The 19,839-nt window shown below is 42.8% G+C and overlaps 1 protein-coding gene across 7 annotated transcripts in view; it reads left to right on the forward strand.

The window, feature by feature from the left end:
* The window catches only part of LOC3291047 (gamma-aminobutyric acid type B receptor subunit 2), a 45,777-nt gene extending 26,651 nt beyond the window's left edge, over positions 1–19,126 (forward strand). For 5 of the 7 annotated variants that reach the window (XM_061650269.1, XM_061650270.1, XM_061650268.1 and 2 more), the window contains 10 exons: positions 6,351–7,853; positions 8,006–8,224; positions 8,585–8,880; positions 9,032–9,395; positions 9,488–9,823; positions 9,964–10,267; positions 11,055–11,127; positions 11,271–11,697; positions 12,153–12,318; positions 13,954–19,126. In XM_061650269.1, the coding sequence (XP_061506253.1) occupies positions 6,924–7,853; positions 8,006–8,224; positions 8,585–8,880; positions 9,032–9,395; positions 9,488–9,823; positions 9,964–10,267; positions 11,055–11,127; positions 11,271–11,697; positions 12,153–12,318; positions 13,954–14,852 (4,014 nt within the window). In that variant the 5' untranslated portion in view covers positions 6,351–6,923 and the 3' untranslated portion in view covers positions 14,853–19,126. The remainder of the gene's footprint in view (positions 1–6,350; positions 7,854–8,005; positions 8,225–8,584; positions 8,881–9,031; positions 9,396–9,487; positions 9,824–9,963; positions 10,268–11,054; positions 11,128–11,270; positions 11,698–12,152; positions 12,319–13,953) is intronic. The other 2 variants (XM_061650274.1, XM_061650271.1) reach the window with 2 other exon arrangements.
* Positions 19,127–19,839: the final 713 nt, after the last annotated feature.

Here is a 19,839-nt window from a genome sequence, read left to right on the forward strand (position 1 = left end):
ATTTTGGTTTTTAAGGCATATTTAAATCTATACATTTTTATACATTTTTCGAACACTGGATTTTCCATACAATCGCATGCTTTTTAAAAGAACTGTTAGCCAATTATTAAACTTTGAATTTAAAAAAAAAACTTGACAATTAGAAACGTAACGTCATTTAGTTTTATTTATTTAATTAAAAATTGAAATGTTATGCACTTGTCGGAAATATCTACGAAACGGCATTAGAGTCTTCTGAGAAACAGAACAACATTACTCATATTCAAAGTCTATCAGCCACTTTCCCAAACTCGATCGAAGAGGAAGGATAGTTGCCGTTGCCTACATACATCGGTTGCTTTAATTTATTTCATGAGTATCCTGCTCAGTTTAGCGTACAATATGGCAAATTGTTCAAAAAATATACAAGGAAACCACAATTTAAAGTCATTTTGACAATCGCTACAATTGCTTCCGAAATCGATCGAGTTAGGGAAAGAGAACAGGTCGATGGAAAGCCCGTTGTTAGGTTGCTATTTTCAGCTCGCTTTTGACAGTTTCATGAAAAAGTTTTCACAAACACATGGGTAGGGGAAGGTAGGTAAAGACGGACACGTTAAGGTAAATGATTAAAATCTAGGGATATATAAGTGCAACGACCATGAAAATGTGCATACATTATCTTACACTCATGTTTTTTTTAGAAAATGTGTTGAAATTTTTAAGTTTCCATCGATTTTTGCGTTTTTTTATGAATCGAAAACATGTTTTTTTCGTGCAGTTTTGAAATGTTCAAGTAAGACGGACACCTGATAGGGGAAAGATGGACGTGATGGACGTCATGAAGGGTAAGATAGACACCTATAAAAAACGTTCGAAATGGAAGAGGTTTATAGTATTTTAACAAATTCTATCGCTTCCCTCGTCCTGGTACGTTTATAAACCAATTCTTGGCCAATTGCAACGACGATTCATTCAGCCGTGAATTTAGGAATTGTAAGCGTCACTTCTAACATCTCGAAGAATTCAGAATCTAAAGCATTATTGAAATATCGGGCACCAACAGCTTACGTTGCACCAGCTTACAGAACAACAGTCTAGAACTTCCCTTTAGGAAATTACTCCTCGAAAAGCCCACGACTCCAGTATTTTTTAAGGGACTTGTTAGTAGTTTAAGCCGTTTTCCACCATGTCAAAATTCAACATTTGTAATCCCATAGAATTTTTCATCTATTCCTAAACGATGTCGTATCAATGCCTCATCTTTTTATTGCTTAAAGTTGTCCAAGACGAAGCAAGATATTGGATTTTGTAAAGCGTCTCATCAGCGTCGAGCGAGTAATAGCATAACGAATGGCTACTATTTTGACTGGTGAGTCGTTTCTCGTATATTTAAATGCCTTCTCTAGTTGCTGGATGGTTTATATCTTCTAAATACCTTTATTTAAGGTATTTGAAGAAATCTATTAATCACCAAATGATATAAGAAGTAAAATAAATCAATAAATTCGATGCCCATCTTTCCCTACAACAAAGTGTCCGTCTTTCCCACTTTGGTGTCAGGAAGCATATACCACCAGAAAATGAGATTTTTTTATTACTTTCATCCTCATTGTTTGGCCAGTTTTTTGCTTAATAATCACGACAACTCAGTCATGTGATTAAACTTCCGAAAGTATAAATAATACAAGTTGTAGAGCTTAAGATCCGCAGTAGTCAAATTAGATCCACAAGAGTGCACACGATTGAAAATTTATTTCGTTCGTGGATTTAACCAATTTAGCATACATTACGCCAACAATGTTCTCAAATGTGTTGTTTAACTTTAAGTTAGGATGCGGCATTGTTGATTTTTTCGAAAATTCATGCATTTATGAGAAGTGTTCATCTTACCCGCAGTGTCCGTCTTTACCTACCTTCACCTAATAGTTAACACGGAAAAGAAGACGAGTTTTATAAAAATAATATTTTAACCCTCCAATTTCCTGCGGCCAATCACTCATGGAGACATAAGAAGAAGTCATTTGAGTCCACCCTGTATTCAGAAACATTGATAGACTTTTTCATTGTTTGCCATTCCGTAACTACGAAACACTTACCGTTTGCTACGATCTTACCGGAGGAACCAAATGTTTATTAGCCATAAAACTGCACAGTACATGTTGCATCTCGATATGAGAAGTCCTTCTTCTTCTTCTTTGGTTCAACAACCGTTGTCGGTCAAGGCCTGCCTGTAGGCTTGGCTTTCAGTGACTAATTGATTTCCCCCTATAGCAGGATAGTCAATCCTACGTATGGCGGCACGGTCTATTTGGGGATTTGAACCTATGACGGGCATGTTGTTAAGTCGTACGAGTTGACGACTGTACTACGAGACCGGCTAATGAGAAGTCCTATTAACTTTTAATTAACTGCTGAGAGTAAAATGAAACATCGAATCGGCACACATAGGTACAATACACATACCTTCCTTTGCTTATAACCCGGTGATTCCTTCATAACGAGTACCCCTTATGAAGAGTTTTTTTACATAACGAGCAAATCTAAATGCTCAACAAATACCACTGTAAACGAATAAAATCTCGCGTAACGAGCGATAACATTTGTGATTCTGGTACGTTTTTCGATGCCGATGTAAAATTAAGATCGACCGATCGGTTAGCATTGAGCATTTCTTTAATTTTGAATTTCACATTGACAAAAAAAGTTACGATACTATGCTTTATTTCAAATAAAACTATTGCCAGGAGGAAAAGTGTCGTATGCAAATATGTGTGGTATATTCACGAGTGTTTCTTGCACACTTATGCTATGAAACACTAAAAAATAAATAAAACGTTTTCTGAATTCGTTAAAATATTCAATGTCTAGTGTTTTTTTTTTAAATATGTGTCCCGTTTTTTCATCAACCTCATCTGGTCAGCCTAGCTCATGGATCGACAAACTAAACATCTATTTCGGTTCTTGTAACTGAACGTTAATGAACCAAGTCGTTCACCATAATGAACGTGAAGTGATCTCGATTCATTCGTTCATTTACAAATAGTAATACCTGCGAATCGGTACACTATTAGAAAATCGGTAGAACTACAGATAGCTCTGGTCATCTGAACAGCAAGTCAAAATTGGCAATATGTTACATGACGCTAGAACGCATTGCGCAGTTTAAAATCGACCGTTTCTGGAATTGCATGTAAATGTGCCGATGTTGAAAGTCGTTTTTATAATTTGTTTAATTTGTCAAAAGAATCAGGATTGCATGCACGCATTATTTAAATTTTATTTTATTTCAATTTATCAAAAGAACCTTAGCGTTGTATTATTATGACCCGGTTTATTCATATTTTAACGTGAACTGAATGAACCTTATGGTTCTGGTTCCTTTAGCACACCTCTAGTCCACATGCCGCTCGCGAGCCGCACTTTGCTGATTGCTGGCCTAGCTATATGAGACACTATACAGCTATTAATATAATCCAATGGGTTGGTAAAAAGTATTCTAAATCAAATGTATTTAATATGAGACGAATGCTATTTTCAAAACAAATAGTAGGAAAAATGTACGAAAAATGTTGCAATGTAGTGGCACACATAGGTTGTAATGAATTTCATGTGTCAAGAAATGTATTTTTTTAACTTGTAAATATTGATGTACGCTTTATTAATGGAACACAACCATTAAACACAACAAACATGCGAAACAATATTTTTTTCTAATTGCTTCATAACGATGGTACGGATTATAGTTTTCATATTGTGTTTCTGGAGAGTGGTGGTAGTCAAATAAACATAAAAAACTACCTATAACTACTGTAGTCAACTCAGCCCTGGAAGGATGTGCTTCATTTGACGTGGATTTCCGCTCACCCTGCAATGGCCTTTGCTAGAATATTGGTCTTTGTTTGGTAAAATAATACAATATTTCCAAACAGTGTTTCAGTGTTTTTCTTTATCAGTACGAGTGGTCAAAAATATCATCCTACATTTTTCAGAATGGATGATTGTTGTTGATTTTATGACTATTACCACCACACTAACATGGCTGTTTGCTGTACCTATAATAGCACTATGGTTAACAATTACAAAACATGAGAAAATAGGCCCAAGATGCAATGAATTTGATTAAATCAATTAAATTTCATAATAGTTTTGGTGCCGGTCTCGAGGTACAGTCGTCAACTCGTACGACTTAACAACATGCCTGTCATGGGTTCAAGCCCCAAATCAATCGTGCCGCCATACGTAGGACTGACTATCCTAAGTCACTGAAAGCCAACCCTATAAGTGGTAAGGGGATGCCTTGACCGACAACGATTGTTGAGCCAAAAGAAGTAGAAGAAGAAGAAAAAAGATGAAATAGTTTTGGTAAAGATATATTATAGTAGATATGTACAGCGCTACGAGGAAACTCGTGCTTTTAACACAAGATCCCTTTAGGTATTAAATCCTCAGAAATCCGGAATAATGTTTAACTTTAATGCCCTCTCGTAAAAGACTAAAGTTAATATAATGCTAGGAAAATTTACTTTATTACTTCTAATATATGCTATCCTAAGTACTTTATCCTACTACATTAAAACATAATTACTGTACGGTCTTAGCCATCACTGCTGAAATGTAAAATAAAACACCTTAAGATACCACAGCCTCCAATTATTCAACACATTTAAAACATAATAACACTAAACTGTGCAACCTTCCTCCACGCTAAATGCTCCAATTTGTATACGTATGATAATATACATGATTTCTGTCGCTTGCAACTCATTTTAACGATTCATTATATGCTTTTCTATTAGTTCAGTCGATGTTGTCGAAGGTGTATGCATAACACGCAACTGTAACATAACCGACACATCGTGGTTGGATGTGTACTTTAGAAAAGTTTCCATTCGTTAATTGCATGAATATATGCATTCCGAGATTCAATAACACTAGCGGATCTTAATTAATATTTTTTTCCCACGGAAACCAACCATCTCATGACTTTGATGAATATTTATTCCCTCGTACGTAGTGGCGCTTATGGTCGTGCTACAGCATGCCGTACGTGTGATATTTTCAATATATCCTTTCGAACGAACCGACGGCTGATGGTACGCTGGAACGTGACGGTGTCAGTGAAGATGCGAGCAAATAAAAAAAAGAAAACGAACAGACCCACTCACCAACAGTCAATCATAGAAAATTGAAATCAGGCTTAAGCGTAGCATACTACCATACTGTTGGAAGCACCATATGTCGTGAACATTTTTCTGCAGATGCTCGATGAAAGCATTTGAAATATTGGCGATATTCCTGATGAACTTCATTTCAATCAAGTGATGCTACTTTCCGGAAATATGAGAAATACAACACACGAACCAAAAAAAATAACGCTTTTTGTATTAATGGCGTGATGTTCTCATGTCGTATGGCTTGGTATTAAGCATGCTGTCGTGTTGTAAAATCGATGCTTTCTGGAACGTTGGGAACATTTGTGGATTTGATATTACTTTTTGATTCTGGGCCCCTTTTTCTAATTCAACGTCCAAACAATAAGCTGTTTTTGTTAAAATGAAATGTATTCTGTATGTTAGTAAGCGACCGCTATTTTACGTGAAACGTTTGACCATTTCTTATTACACCTGTAACACGTATATTTTTATTAAGAACTATTGTTTTCATTACTAAACTTTAGATTACTTTACTAAAGATAGTGTTTAACCAAAATGTTTAAATTAAGTTAAATATTACAGTCACAATGCACGCAGTTATCAATATGAATTTTAAGTGAAGAATTAAATACTGTTTTCCTGAAATATTTAGGATCAGTTATTATATCACTAATTAGTTTGTTTGTGTTGGTATAAAAATTAAAAGTAAATTATCATCGTTTCATGAAATGTATTCAATGTATCATTTGAATGACTGCGCTGCTTCGATGCATGTAAATATTAATAATTTCACGGTTAAGCTTTCGCGATGGATTCCATCATTCCTCATTCGTTGGTGACATCTAAAGTCTTCAAAAAGGCGTTACATGAACGATTCCAAACGGAAAACATTCCAATTTTACCACACATAGAACAACAGATAAATGGTGCTGCTTTTACCTGTTCTGCTCATCATTTAGTCGGGGGAAGATTTATGCGTTCATGATGGATGATTTTCAACGCATTGGCCCCAGATCCGGGCGCTCTCGCATAAATCCGGAAATAGATCCCATCTAAGCTACAACAACACCGCTCCCCACTGCCAGGCCATGAACCGTAACCGATTTTTCGATGCTGTTCTCTCATTTTCCTCTTTATTCAACTCGTGCTAACGAATTCGTGTGTCTTCTTTCTTCTTTCTTTCTTTCTTGCTTCTTGCTTTCATCGCACATGTAGCAGATCGACTTTCTCGCCCTGCAGCCCACAACAGCCAGATGATTGCTTGTTTACCCCATCGAATCGGCAACGGAACCCAGCAGCTACGCGGCGACATGCCAGGATAAAGGACCCGGGGAGGGAAGCGTGAAACCCAATCACTAATGTACGAGCCTGCGCGGGGAGCATGGCGGACGAAAGCGCACAACAAATCACGCACACAACTAGCAACAGCAACAGCAGCAGCAGCAGCAGCAAAAAATCGAAAGCAAAATAAATAAAAGGACCCTGGTGGAATTTCGGTCCGCCGCATTTACCATCGCAAGTCGTCGCATCGCATCAACGTCAGGGCGCTGTCGCATTCAACGAACTCAGTGAATAAAACGAAACCACCTCCACCGGCATCCGCGAACATAATCCGAAATCGATCGGCCACAACATAATAAAAAGCAAGTTTGGCAGAACCGCAGGACGTTGCCGCGCGAAAAACGTACTCGCCGCGCGGACCAACCAGTGTGCGGGGGAGAGATTATCATAAAATTAAATCAAACGCGGCTCAATTTACTTACTCGCCGGAATCGCTGCCCCGTGGCCATGTATCCGTCGTCGCTAGTGTTGGTGCTGACATTTGCTCAAATCGTGCTGGTGTTCGTGGGCAACCGGGGAGCGACCGGATCGCGGCCCGGCTCCAGCCACCGACTGGACGTGTACATAGCGGGCTTCTTCCCGTACGGGGAGGGCGTAGAGAACGGCGAGACCGGGCGCGGTGTCATGCCTAGCGTGAAGTTAGCGCTCGACCACGTGAACGAGCACTCCACCATCCTGCGCAACTACCGGCTGCACATGTGGTGGAACGATACGGAATGCAATGCGGCCGTCGGCATGAAATCGTTCTTCGACATGATGCATTCCGGACCGCACAAGCTGATGCTGTTCGGGGCGGCCTGCACCCACGTGACGGATCCAATTGCCAAAGCCAGCAAGCACTGGCACTTGACGCAGCTGTCCTACGCCGACACGCATCCGATGTTCACCAAGGACGCGTTTCCAAACTTTTTCCGCGTGGTACCGTCGGAGAACGCGTTCAACGCGCCCCGGCTAGCGCTGCTCAAGGAGTTCAATTGGACGCGCATCGGCACCATTTACCAGAACGAGCCGCGCTACTCGCTGCCGCACAACCACATGGTCGCCGACCTGGACGCGATGGGTTTGGACGTGGTCGAGACGCAAAGCTTCGTGTACGACGTGGAGGAATCGCTGCGCAAGCTGCGCGAGAAGGACGTCCGCATCATCTACGGCAACTTCAACGAGTTCTGGGCCCGTCGGGTGTTCTGCGAGGCGTACAAGCTGGACATGTTCGGTCGCTCCTACCAGTGGCTTGTTATGGGCACGTACGGTAACGAGTGGTGGGCCGAAAACGATACCGACTGCACAGTCGACCATGTCACGACGGCACTCGAGTCAACGATCCTTGTGGACCTGCTGCCGTTGTCCACCAGCGGGGACATTACCATTTCCGGCATTGTACGTGTAACATCCGCGCTCTCGTGGTTAGCGGGAACGGAAGCGACCTGTTGAGCGCACCGTGACGCTAATTACGATCGCTAGATTGTGCCGACCCTTTGGTACACTACTGATTGCATTCGTGTGTCCCTTTTGCTCTGTTTTCTTCCCAGACGGCCGACGAGTATCTGACCGAGTACAACAGCCGACGGGGTGGCGAATATTCGCGCTTTCACGGCTACACTTACGATGGTATCTGGGCCGTTGCCAGCGCCATACAGTACGTGTCCCAGCGCAAGGAACACTCCCTGACACACTTCGAGTATCGAATGAAGAACTGGGAGGACATATTTTTAGAAGCGCTCAAGAACACCAGCTTCGAGGGAGTTACGGTACGTACGGGTTTCTGCCCGCCCGCCAGAATCCAGACAGACCTTACCTGTCTAGCACTACAAAAAGGCCGCCGGGCAGCGGTATCGATAGTGGTAGTGGCAAGCACTCATCGTTCTGCGAACGGGTAAATGGAGGGCCACTTTTCAGTGCCACGCCATTGCTCGCCGATAGCAATCATTTGACCCCTTCCCCTCTCAACGCTCGCGTATTTGTCTTGGGCGCAGCAGCGTTGTTATGTCGTTTTCACCTCCATTCCGTTGGCGTATCGTTTTTCTGCTTCATTCGACATCGATGCTACTTGACCTAACTGACTGACTGACTGACGGGGCACCGTGTTCGCACGTCTCTTTTCTTCGCAGGGTCCGGTGCGGTTTTACAACAACGAGCGAAAGGCGAGCTTTCTGCTGAAGCAGTTCCAGAACGGTGCGGAAGTAAAGATTGGCGAGTACAGTTCACTCACCGGGCGGTTGGATCTGAGCTTGGGCCATCCGCTCAAGTGGGTTGGCCGAAGCCCACCCAAGGATCGCACGCTACGAATTATCGAACACAGCCAGGTGAACATCACCATCTTTGTCGTGTTAGCAAGCACCTCCTGCGTAGGCATTATAATGGCGACCGTATTTCTCGCCGTCAACATTACCTTCCGCAATCAGAGGTAAGCTGGATTAGCGACAATCACGCGCTACTTGCTATTATACAATCGGTTCAGACTCACCAGCATAATCAACTTAAGCAGCAACTTAAGTAACTTAAGTTACAGCAAACTAAACATTTCGCATCGTGTTTGTTGTGTCTGCATTTCGTAGGTACATTAAAATGTCCAGCCCTCATTTGAACAATCTCATAATCATTGGCTGCATCCTCACGTACTTGAGCGTAATATTTCTCGGCCTCGACAGTGGGCTGAGCAGTGTGGCTGCGTTCCCATACATCTGCACGGCCCGGGCCTGGTTGCTAATGGCCGGCTTCAGTTTGGCGTTCGGTGCCATGTTCTCCAAAACGTGGCGTGTGCATTCCATCTTCACCGACCTGAAGCTCAACAAGAAGGTGATAAAAGATTATCAGCTGTTCATTGTGGTCGGTGTGTTGCTGGCGATCGATCTGGCGATCATGACCACCTGGCAGATAGCCGATCCATTCTATCGCGAAACGAAGTACATCGAACCATCGGTAGGTGCACGGTTCATCGGCGAAGGCATTACCTCCTTAGCGCACAATTGATTGATTGGTTGGTTCTTTTTTGGTCTACAAAAAAAAAACAGGAGCATCCGACACTGGAGGACGTGATCATCGTGCAGGAGAACGAATACTGCCAGTCGAGCAAAATGACCATCTTTATCGGTGTCATCTACGCGTACAAAGGGCTGCTGCTAATCTTCGGTGCCTTTCTTGCATGGGAAACCCGCCACGTGTCCATACCGGCACTGAACGATTCGAAACACGTGGGCCTGTCGGTGTACAACTGCGTGATCATGTGCGTGATGGGGGCTGCTATCGCGCTCGTCCTGTCCGACCGAAAGGATGCCATGTTCATACTGATATCCGTGTTCATCATTTTCTGCACGACGGCCACACTCTGCCTGGTGTTTGTGCCAAAGGTAAGAAAAGGAAGGATGGGGGGGGGGGGGGGGTTACTCGAACGCGTCCATCCGGAAGGGCGTTCTTTTATCTTGGTTTTATCTTGATTCCTTTTATGTTACACTTTGGCTGCCACGTGTTTGCTACCAAATGCCCTTAGCTGGTGGAACTGAAACGCAACCCTAGCGGGGTGGTTGATAAAAAGGTACGTGCCACGTTGCGTCCCGTCTCGAAGAACCGCCGTGACTCGTCGGTCTGCGAACTGGAGCAAAGAATGCGCGACGTTAAGCAGACCAATTGCCGCTTCCGGAAGGTGCTGATGGAGAAGGAAGCGGAGCTGCAGGCGCTCATCAAACGAGTTGGCCCGGAAGCACGGGCTTGGATTGGGCTGGAAGCGTCCTCGTCTGAGCCGGACATTAACAAGGAATCGGTCAAGGTGCAGGTGAAAAAGGATTACGCAAGTGGTACGTATGTGCATGGCCAAGATTATAGCCATTAACTATTCTTATTTGTTGTTATAAAAATGCTACTTTTATATATAAAATTAATGCTACAAATCATGTTCGCTACTTTACACCACTTTTCACTGTGCGTTTATTTGTATTTGTTGGCTGCTATTGATTGAGCCAGTTTCGTTTCCAACACTGCTAAGCTGAAATTGTTATCAGCATGGGTGTGCGTAACCATTTAATTTTCCAATTTTCTCACAATCGTTCACAATTCGGTTCGTGGAATTTTTGGTTTGCTTCAATCTTGCAGCGAACGACATAATCGTTAGGACGCCAACAACTAACGATAACGACTTAATGTGATTTGCGCTTCAGGTCGGCTACACATGCTGGTTAACCTATTGCCATTGCTGTTACTTTACGTTGCCCTCACGGGCTATTCATTCGAGAATGTGGTTGCTTAATTAAATTTCTCGCTTCTAGTGGTTATGCCATTTGCGATAAATTTTGAGTAGCATTCGGCGGTGTGGAATGAAAATGGCTTCATTCCTGGCGTGTTAATTATAACAAACCACGATACAGTCGTTGTGCATCTATGTTAGATTACCTAGGATGTTTCGTGAGACATCACGATGGGTTGAATATCGAACAAAACATATTTTCCATTGCACAATTGGTACACCCTGTTGTGACACTCAGTTTATGCATTTGCTAAATACACGTACATACATATGATGGAACTGTGAATGGAACGATTATTGAAATAAATAATTTATACCGTTCGTAACGGATTCTATTCCAGAAGGAACTGACTTCACATCCATTGGCAGCGTGGGTTCAAGCAATGACACACTGGATTCGGCAGGACCTGAAAGGTAACGATTGTTGCAACTGCAATCACACTCGTACGCGGCAGTGTACCACGCTGCCGCCGTCGTTCGTGCTATAGAATCGTTTGGTAAGTTTTAGAATTATTCATTTTTACCTATTTTCCTTTCCTCTTCCATACACCGTCCAGTCGTAAGCAGAAGAAAACTACCGTAGTCCTGCCCGGGGAAGAGTTGCCGGCCACGGCGGCAGCGTCTGGTTCGCGTGTCAATCTGGCGACGGCTATAACAACGATGGCAGTGGGGGCCGGCGCCGGAGTAGCTTCAATTGCCGCGGTCACAACCGGATCCATAGGGCAGGTCGGACAGACCAGCCAAGCTACGCAGGCCACCAGCACCGTACACAATGCAGCAGCACAATCCCAAGGACCGGCTGTCACGGCGACTGCCAAGTCAACACAGGCAACTGCCGCGCAAACCATCAACGTTAGTACGAGCGTACCGGTCGATCCGAGCAAACCCATGTTCAACGACGTCCGGCGGGAGTCTGTGTCGGCTAGCTCCAAGTGGTCTCCAGGGCAGGCGCTGCATCACCAACAACAGCAAACACAAACCGTGGTAAGTGGCCAGTGGCTCACATGTTTCCACAATGCTGGTATTTATTCTCCTCCTATTATTTTAATTTAAACTCTCTGGAGATTTGCTGAAACCGTTCAACCACTCTGTCCGGTCTTCTGAAGCCGGAGCTTGAGATTAGCATAGGCCAGCAATTGTTGATCCGGTCGCTTATTAATATCCTATTTCAAAAGCATCCTCTCCCAGGATCTGGATTCCTGTGTCGCCAGAAGTAGGCGTAGTGCCAAAAACAATCGCTTCTCATTTGGATTTGGCCGTTTTGTACAAATTTGTCACTTGTTGAGGGATAATGCTTTAGCATCGGAAAGCGCTTTTGCAAATTATTATCTCTACCCTTGATTCGCATTAACATCTCTAGCAATCGTCGTCAATGAACGATCATTTGTCTTTGGTAATCTCTTAATCTTTTCTTTTTCGTTCCCCCCTTTCTTCCGCAGGAACAGCACCGGCACTACGACGATGAGCGTACGACGAACGGTCCAACGACGGTCGCGAGGTTTAGCGCGCAAGCGAACAGTAGTTCTACAACCTCCACCACACATTCCAACACGGAACTGAATCAACTGTGCCATCACTCAAAAACGAGTGGTAAGAGTAGAGGAGGTATGCTGTTTTTGTGTGTCATTTCTATGCAATGCTGGTTTGAATATTGAAGTTATTATATTGAATTGGGTATACAGAATTCTTTAGTGGTGGGAGCTCTGAATCGGACCTACCCGATTCCGATTCCGTGTTCGGAATCAATTCCGGAGCCGATACCGATGCTGGAATCGATTCCTATTCCGGAATCGATTGCAGAGTCGATTTCGGAGCCGATTCCGAAGTTAACTCTGGAGTCGATTCCCTATTCCGGAGTTGATTCCGGATACGATTCCCGAGTCGGCTCCCGAATCGATTCCGCGATCAAAATCGGCTCCGAAATCGGAATTGACCTGGGAATCGCAATTAGCCCCGATAACGGAATCATAATTGACCCCAGAATTAGAATTAGCTCGGGAATGTGAATTAGTTCTTGAATTGAAAAAAAAAAATTTAGAAGCGAAAACAGTCCGGTAATCTCCATGAGAAAGGCTCTTTTACAAGTAAATTTTGTTTTTTTTTTGCGGTTATCAATATGTAGCATGATTGGACCCAAACGCCTATTTTTATGGCGATGTCGAAACTGACTACGTTTGGAAGCCGATTCTAATTTAGGAGTCAATTCCGAACCGTGAGCCGATTTCAATTCCGGAACCGATTCCGACTCCGGAATCAATTCAGGAGCCGATTCCAATTCTGGAACCGATTCTGGAATCGATTCCGGAGTCGATTCCGATTTCGAAGCCGATTTCATAATCGATTCTGGAAACTGATTCCGGACCTACTATCCGGAATCGATTCCAGAAAACTGCGGAGCTAGCCGGAATCGATTCCGACAAAAACTTCACTTTTCCCATCACTAGAGTTCTTATAATTTTTGGACACTTTTTTTTTACTTTTTTTACGGGAAGTGGACTATACGGCATCCTTTTTGCACATACTAATTTGCAGCCAATTTCCCAAATTCGACCGAAACGGTTGCTAAAAATGACATAAAATGGTAGTTCCCTTCAATGTTTGAACAATGACGCATTACAATGACGCATTTGACGCATTACTTACCAGGAAAAGTAAAATGTAGTAAGATTTGATTTAATTGTTGATATTAAGTCGATATTAATGGGACCAATCGACTTAGATCTTCTAACGGTAATAAATTTAAAAACATTACTCAGCAGTACACTCATTAAATATATTAAAGCAACCGTTTTATCTAGTCAGCCTGCCCCACTCGTTCCTCTTCGATCGAGGTTGGGAAAGCGGCTGGTGGAATTCTTTAGGAATTTTCAATGTGCTTCTTCTCTTGAAATAAATTATAGCAACTGTTTTATCTAGCCAATCTGTCGCTATCGTTCCTCTACGATCGAAGATGGGAAAGCTGCTGTTCAAATCCTATAGGAATTTTCAATGTACTTCTTTAACCGTCCAAAAGGGAACCTGTAGAGCCAATTCCCGATACATAAAGTTCATTTCCGGTATTAAAGAGTAAATAAAGTGTCCCAAAATGTTGAAAACCGCTTAAAATCCTTCAATCAGTAAGTGGGCCAAATGGTCGATAATTGCTCAATGGAAAATGACGGAACATATGTACGATCCGTCAATTTCAGCTACTAATAGTAATAGTATGTACTACTGATTATGTGTGTGTTTTAATTGTAGATTTGAACAGCGATGGATCACGGCGCGTCAGTGTACAGATGACGTCCTCGCTGAAGGGTAACTTTGTGGTTTCCCAGAGTGATCTTTGGGACACGCACACGCTATCACATGCCAAGCAGCACCAGCGACAATCGCCGCGATCGCATCAGGGCTCGAGCCGCTGTCCCGACCATGGACATCTAAACCAAACGCCACAGCAACCACAGCAGCAGCAGCAGCAGCAGCAGCAACAGCAACTGCATGCTCAACAGCAATACGATTATGACAATAGTGCAACCACCTCACCAGGGCCAATCCAACGAAGCGTTTCGGAAAAGAATCGCACCAAGCATCGGCACAAACAGCAGCATAAGAGTACAGCGTGCCAGAGCGAAACGGACAGTGAACGGGAGCAGCGCGACTATCAGAACTTTTCTTCGTCCATCTGCTCGACGGCGGCCAGCTCGACGGCGACCGTCTCCATGGTCGGCAGTACGGCCGGCGGCGGTAGCGTGAGTGCCGGCGGGTACGTTACACCCAACAAGATGTCGTCACGAAGGCTAACCAAGTCGCAGCATTCGCACCATCACTCGACACCGAATGTAGCACCGGGGATGGAGCGAGCAGGCACGATGGATCGCAAGCACCGAACGAGTGATTCGCGCGGAACGGCCGATGGCAGCACGGGCGGAAGTGTCGGTGGACACATTAGCAAGCATCGAAAAAAGGAGGGCTCCGCCTCGAAGCCAAACCTGTACGGTGCGTGCTCAGAATCGGAGCTGCTGGATGGTGAAACGGCCATTCTGCCCATCTTCCGCAAGCTGCTTAACGAAAAGGAGTCTAGGTATAGAGCAAGAAATATGGTAGGCGCCAGTTGCCCTAATATATCGATTAAATGTGATATTGTTGAGTATTTGTAAACTTTCCACGCGGCAACGTTTATCATATAAAAAAACGCTCCTGGCCAACAGAGTACGATCAACGCGCTGCTCATGCGCTAGGCGTGCGTGAGAGTTAGTACTTACTAATAGTGAAGTACAATTATCCGGGTCCGTGATCCGCCAAAAAAAAAAAAACGAATAATCGCGTTGAACGAAATAAACCAGAAACGACTTGTGTCTTGACTTCGTATGTGCAGATAGAACGGATGTGATTTGGGTTTAAAACGTAGTTACCTGTACTAATTTCCTGTCCTGTTTCCTTTCTTTGTCACTGTTATTAGACCCACTCCACACTGCTGAGAACAGGGTAATTATCAAGTTTCTGTAAACAAAAAAAGGAACAGTTACGAGCATTGTAGATATCAAGGCAAATATTCGAAGGAATTGTACGGAAGAATAGCATTCGATAAAATCTTACCTGTGTGTTAGCGATCAGTAAAGCAGTATGTACATACCCTGCACGTAAGCTCTGTGACGTTTATTTTTTTTGGGGGGCTGGGGGAGCGAACAGAAAAATGTAAAACTCAATGTAAAATAAATAGACAACAAACGTTAGGATAGATTGTTTTGATAATTGTGACTGTTAGTGATTTAACCGGCAAAGCAAATGCTAGTAAAAACAAAATTAGGATAGATTGATGGTTAGAATGGCCGTGCGGGGAGAAACTGTAATGTTGGCAACTCTCTGCTGCGCATTCCATTGCACTTGTACTTGCACAGCTGGGTTTGCACAATGCCAATGCAAATGTTCAAACGATGCCGGAAAAGTACCGTTCAAGGGTAAACACGTTTTTACACGGTTTTTGATACTCAGAAGAGTGTTTTTGTTACAGTTACTGTAGACTGTTAGACGGCCAAGGTGAAAGACAAAAAAGTGTGCATTGAATCGTGTGTTGAATTTGTTCATTTATGTGCAAACATAATATGACAATAGATTTAAAAAACATTTAAAGTATAGCCGAACCCATGCCCATGTCGGAAGTTAGTACGCGGGGAGTTAGAGCAACTCACCCAGCAGGCTGGTAGGTTGGTCCCTTATATGTAAGCAACAAATATGTAACAATTGACACACCCGATCTTTACATGTAGCCGCGTTGCGAAGGGTTACCAGCGAATGGTTACTTGATCTTACAGGTGAGATGGGTGTTTATGCTCTGTTTTGCATGATACGTGTTATTAAACGCCGTTTTTGTTTCTTTAGAAACGCAAGATTTCTAATTCTCATTTGCAAGTTCACCGATCTCCATATCGAATCGATGTTTAAGGCTAATATGATAAATTTTGGATGACTTAGAAATTAGACGGCTGAGCGAAATGTCCAGCACGTGCGCCATCGGCTAGGAAAAAGAACACAATATTAACTCGAGGCATACCTTAGTGAGCATATGTCAGCACACTGAACTGGACTATGCGACTAAGGATAGACGGAGCACGAACATACGAACATGCAACAACGCAAAACATAGTGCGGAATGTAATGTAAAGAAATTAGAAAAATTAATCAATGCAACTGCAAATAACCGAAAATATCAATCAATCCAGACTGTGTTCGTTCAGCAAGTGCTAGACGTACTAAGGGGGGTGGGGAACACAACAAAAAAAAACCCTAAAAGATTGCAATTGTAAAACAAAAAAAAGTATTTCTGCTGCGACGAACAGCGATGTCACTTGGAACGTGCTCAGGTGTGGCGTTGTTGCCACAAGGGGAAAGCGAAATCCGATAGCAAGTGAAACTAAGATCCGCGGAGCATTGGACTAAGCGAAACTTGGTGAACATAAGTACAATCGTCTTCCTACTATTACTACACATACAACACGTGCACAAAATGCAGCCTAGCCATTGTGTTATCAGTTTTACCTTTACCCCCGTCACCAACTTCACCACTCTATGTCGAGTAAAATCACAATCATTCATGCACATGCAAAACCACAAACAAACAAGTCACACTGACTCAACTTATGCACATTTTGTAAAAGCCGCGAACATTGCGAACATATTGTTGCCCCACCCGTATACAATCATCTTTCTACTATGGATGGTTGGATGGCATTGCAAGATACTACTTTGTACTACACAAACCCAAGCGCACTCGATCGATGGTGGACTACGGTGGTGGATCGATGGTGGATCGAAAACGAATTATGCAGTATGGTAGGGGGGTTTGTAATTAAACAAAAACAAAAAACAAAAAAATCAAACAATAACACACTTTACACACATGCACGCACACGAACACATTTGAATGCACCGAAATTGTAATTTTCATGTCAAATTGATGTTGTGAGAGTTTTATTTTTATCTCTTTTTCCATCATTTCGCTACATTCCTTCATACTCTCGATGGATACCTGCCAATGAATGTATTGGGCGGATTGAAATGTACATTAAGGCGAGTGAAACGCACAACAAAAATAATACAAATAAGTTAATTTATGTTAAAGAGATTCCGCTTTACCGGAACCCAAAAGCGCATCGCGCACTGATGCACGCAACGTAGTGAAATGGAAGGATAACGCATTGCACTGCATGCGCAAACCACTTCAGTTGCGTAAAGTTTCAGTTTTTGCAGAAAGAACGGCTGGCCGTATTGTTAGTTGCGTTGTGTGAGTCGTATTTGAAAGGGACACTAAAATTGTTAAAAAAAAAACACTTGTTTAATGTTTGTTGTAAGATACAAAGGGCAGACCGGCCATTTTCGGACAGGGTCTTTGCTTTGACAAAAATGACAAATCTAATTTTCTATCTACAGTTTTGCGTATAGTAAGTGTTTTGTTTATAACAAAAAAGAAAATGCATAAACTGCAATGCTTTGCTCATTGCATCCACGAACCCACAAAAAATATACGACAGCACAAAAAAAGCAAAACAGATTTGTTGCTAATTTTCATCGCATTTAATCCATGCTCATCGAACGAAGTTAGACGTATATGCGAATGAGTTGTTTATCATTAAATCTACTAATAAAGCAAAAAAAAAACATCAGGGTTGAGCCGAACTGGTTGACAGTATATACGATAATGCTGGAGCGTTATCATGTGCATGCACAGGCTGGAAGATTGCCCAGACAAAAGTGGTCGTAATAATTAAGTGTACAACAGATGCGTTGTACTAGCGAAAGTAAATGCAACGAACACCCGTCTCAAGTGTAGAAAAAATCAGGTGCGACGTTTTGCACAAGGACAGCACTTGCAAAACAAAAATAAAATGTTAGGTAGGACAACACAGCTAATGACACTCAGTAAACGAGTCAACCAAACTGAACACACACATTTGTGAATTAGTGGGCGTGTGGGTTTTTTTAGTGTAGGCTTGAGAGATCCTAGATCAATTAAAAGGCTAGTCGACTAACGTAGGAAACAGTCTCGTTGAGATAGAATCGTTGCAAACACGTTAATTATGTATGTATCCCGGAGGACACACCGCAATGGACACTCTTGGGTGAGTTGTACTTACGTTGAGAATGTATCATGAGCGATACGCTGATCAATTCCGTTTTAAATAGATAAAAGGCTAAATAAACACGCTTTGGCCAGTCAATCGAAAGCTCAATAGGAACGTAACGCGCAAAAAGCAGTTTACAGTAGGATGATTTGTTTCACTTCAAATTAATGTATTGTTCGATTGGTTAAACATATGTTAAACGTTTCAAATAAAATGTTGATTTTATTTTGTAATAGACAAAAAAGAGACAAAGTGCAGAGCAGTGCTAGCGCTCCAACGAAAAAAATGTAGGTAATACCTTCTAGCTATACAAAACGTTACGACTAGTTTAAGAAGAAAAGGCTAGGTACAATACTTAAATTAGCAGCAGTAGCCACAAGAGTGAGTGATATGTCGGCAAATTAATGTAATTAACATTGCAACATTCAAGCATACATAACAGATGTACGTACACGTAACAGCCAAACTCGTCAATCATCCGCCGGTGTGTCGGCAAAGGCGCAACGCAGAATAGTACATTTTGTTGTAAGCGTAACACATTTATATACACACACACACACACACACACACACACACACACACACACACACACACACACACAGGTACACTGGAACATACCGATACATACATGATGGCACTACTGCATCATACCAAAAAGTATTTAGATGACTGGTCTAGAGCAAGTAATAAGCCCGAAGGGAGAAGCATGGCGTGGAAATCATGTACTTTTAAATGAAAAAGGACTAGACATGTCGATTTAATGAATTGGATTTTGAGTCGGAAATTAATAAAACGAGCAAAATAATTTTAAATCATGTTAGTTTTCTTCTTAATTTTACTTTGGACACTTGTAAAACCTTTTGCCCCAAGCGATGAGTCATGTGAGATTTTCAAAGCTATATAGTACTGCTACTACGATAAAGATGGCGCTGTATTGACAACCCGATCCGGAAGGACCAGCATAGGCTGCGCTCTGGCAGACATCGAACAATGGAATGGTGCTAAACGGAGGTGCATCATCAGACATCTCGAACAAACAATACTCGAACTTGTCAAATTCCATACATTTTTCATTTTCGATGTCGTATTCGATTTGTGCTAGAGTGTCAGGTTAGGCGACAGTTATAGGTAATGTCGAGCAGAGCTTCTCCGACAGGCCACGCGAAGGATTGGCATAGTGATGTGCTGTATGGAGCGCACCCACGACTCGGATCCGACTATTGCAAAATCGCCCGGAGTCGCCTGGAGTCGTCCGGATTCGTCCGGAGTCGTCCGGAATCGCCCGGAGTCGCCTGGAGTCGTCCGGAGTCGTCCGGAGTCGTCCGGAATCGCCCGGAGTCGTTCGGAATCGGAGTTGGTCGGAGTCAACAGGAGCCGTATGGTTTAATGTGTTTGTAATCAGACATTTCCTTTCGTTGTTTTTTTTTTTGTCTTTCACTTTAAGCGTGCACTTCCTATACAAGCCGACCTCGGCCGACTCTCGATGACTCCGGATGACTCCGTCTGCAGCCGATTCGGGATGAAT

This window comes from Anopheles gambiae, chromosome 2 (genome assembly GCF_943734735.2).
Source record: "Anopheles gambiae chromosome 2, idAnoGambNW_F1_1, whole genome shotgun sequence".
Classification (NCBI taxonomy): domain Eukaryota; kingdom Metazoa; phylum Arthropoda; class Insecta; order Diptera; family Culicidae; genus Anopheles; species Anopheles gambiae.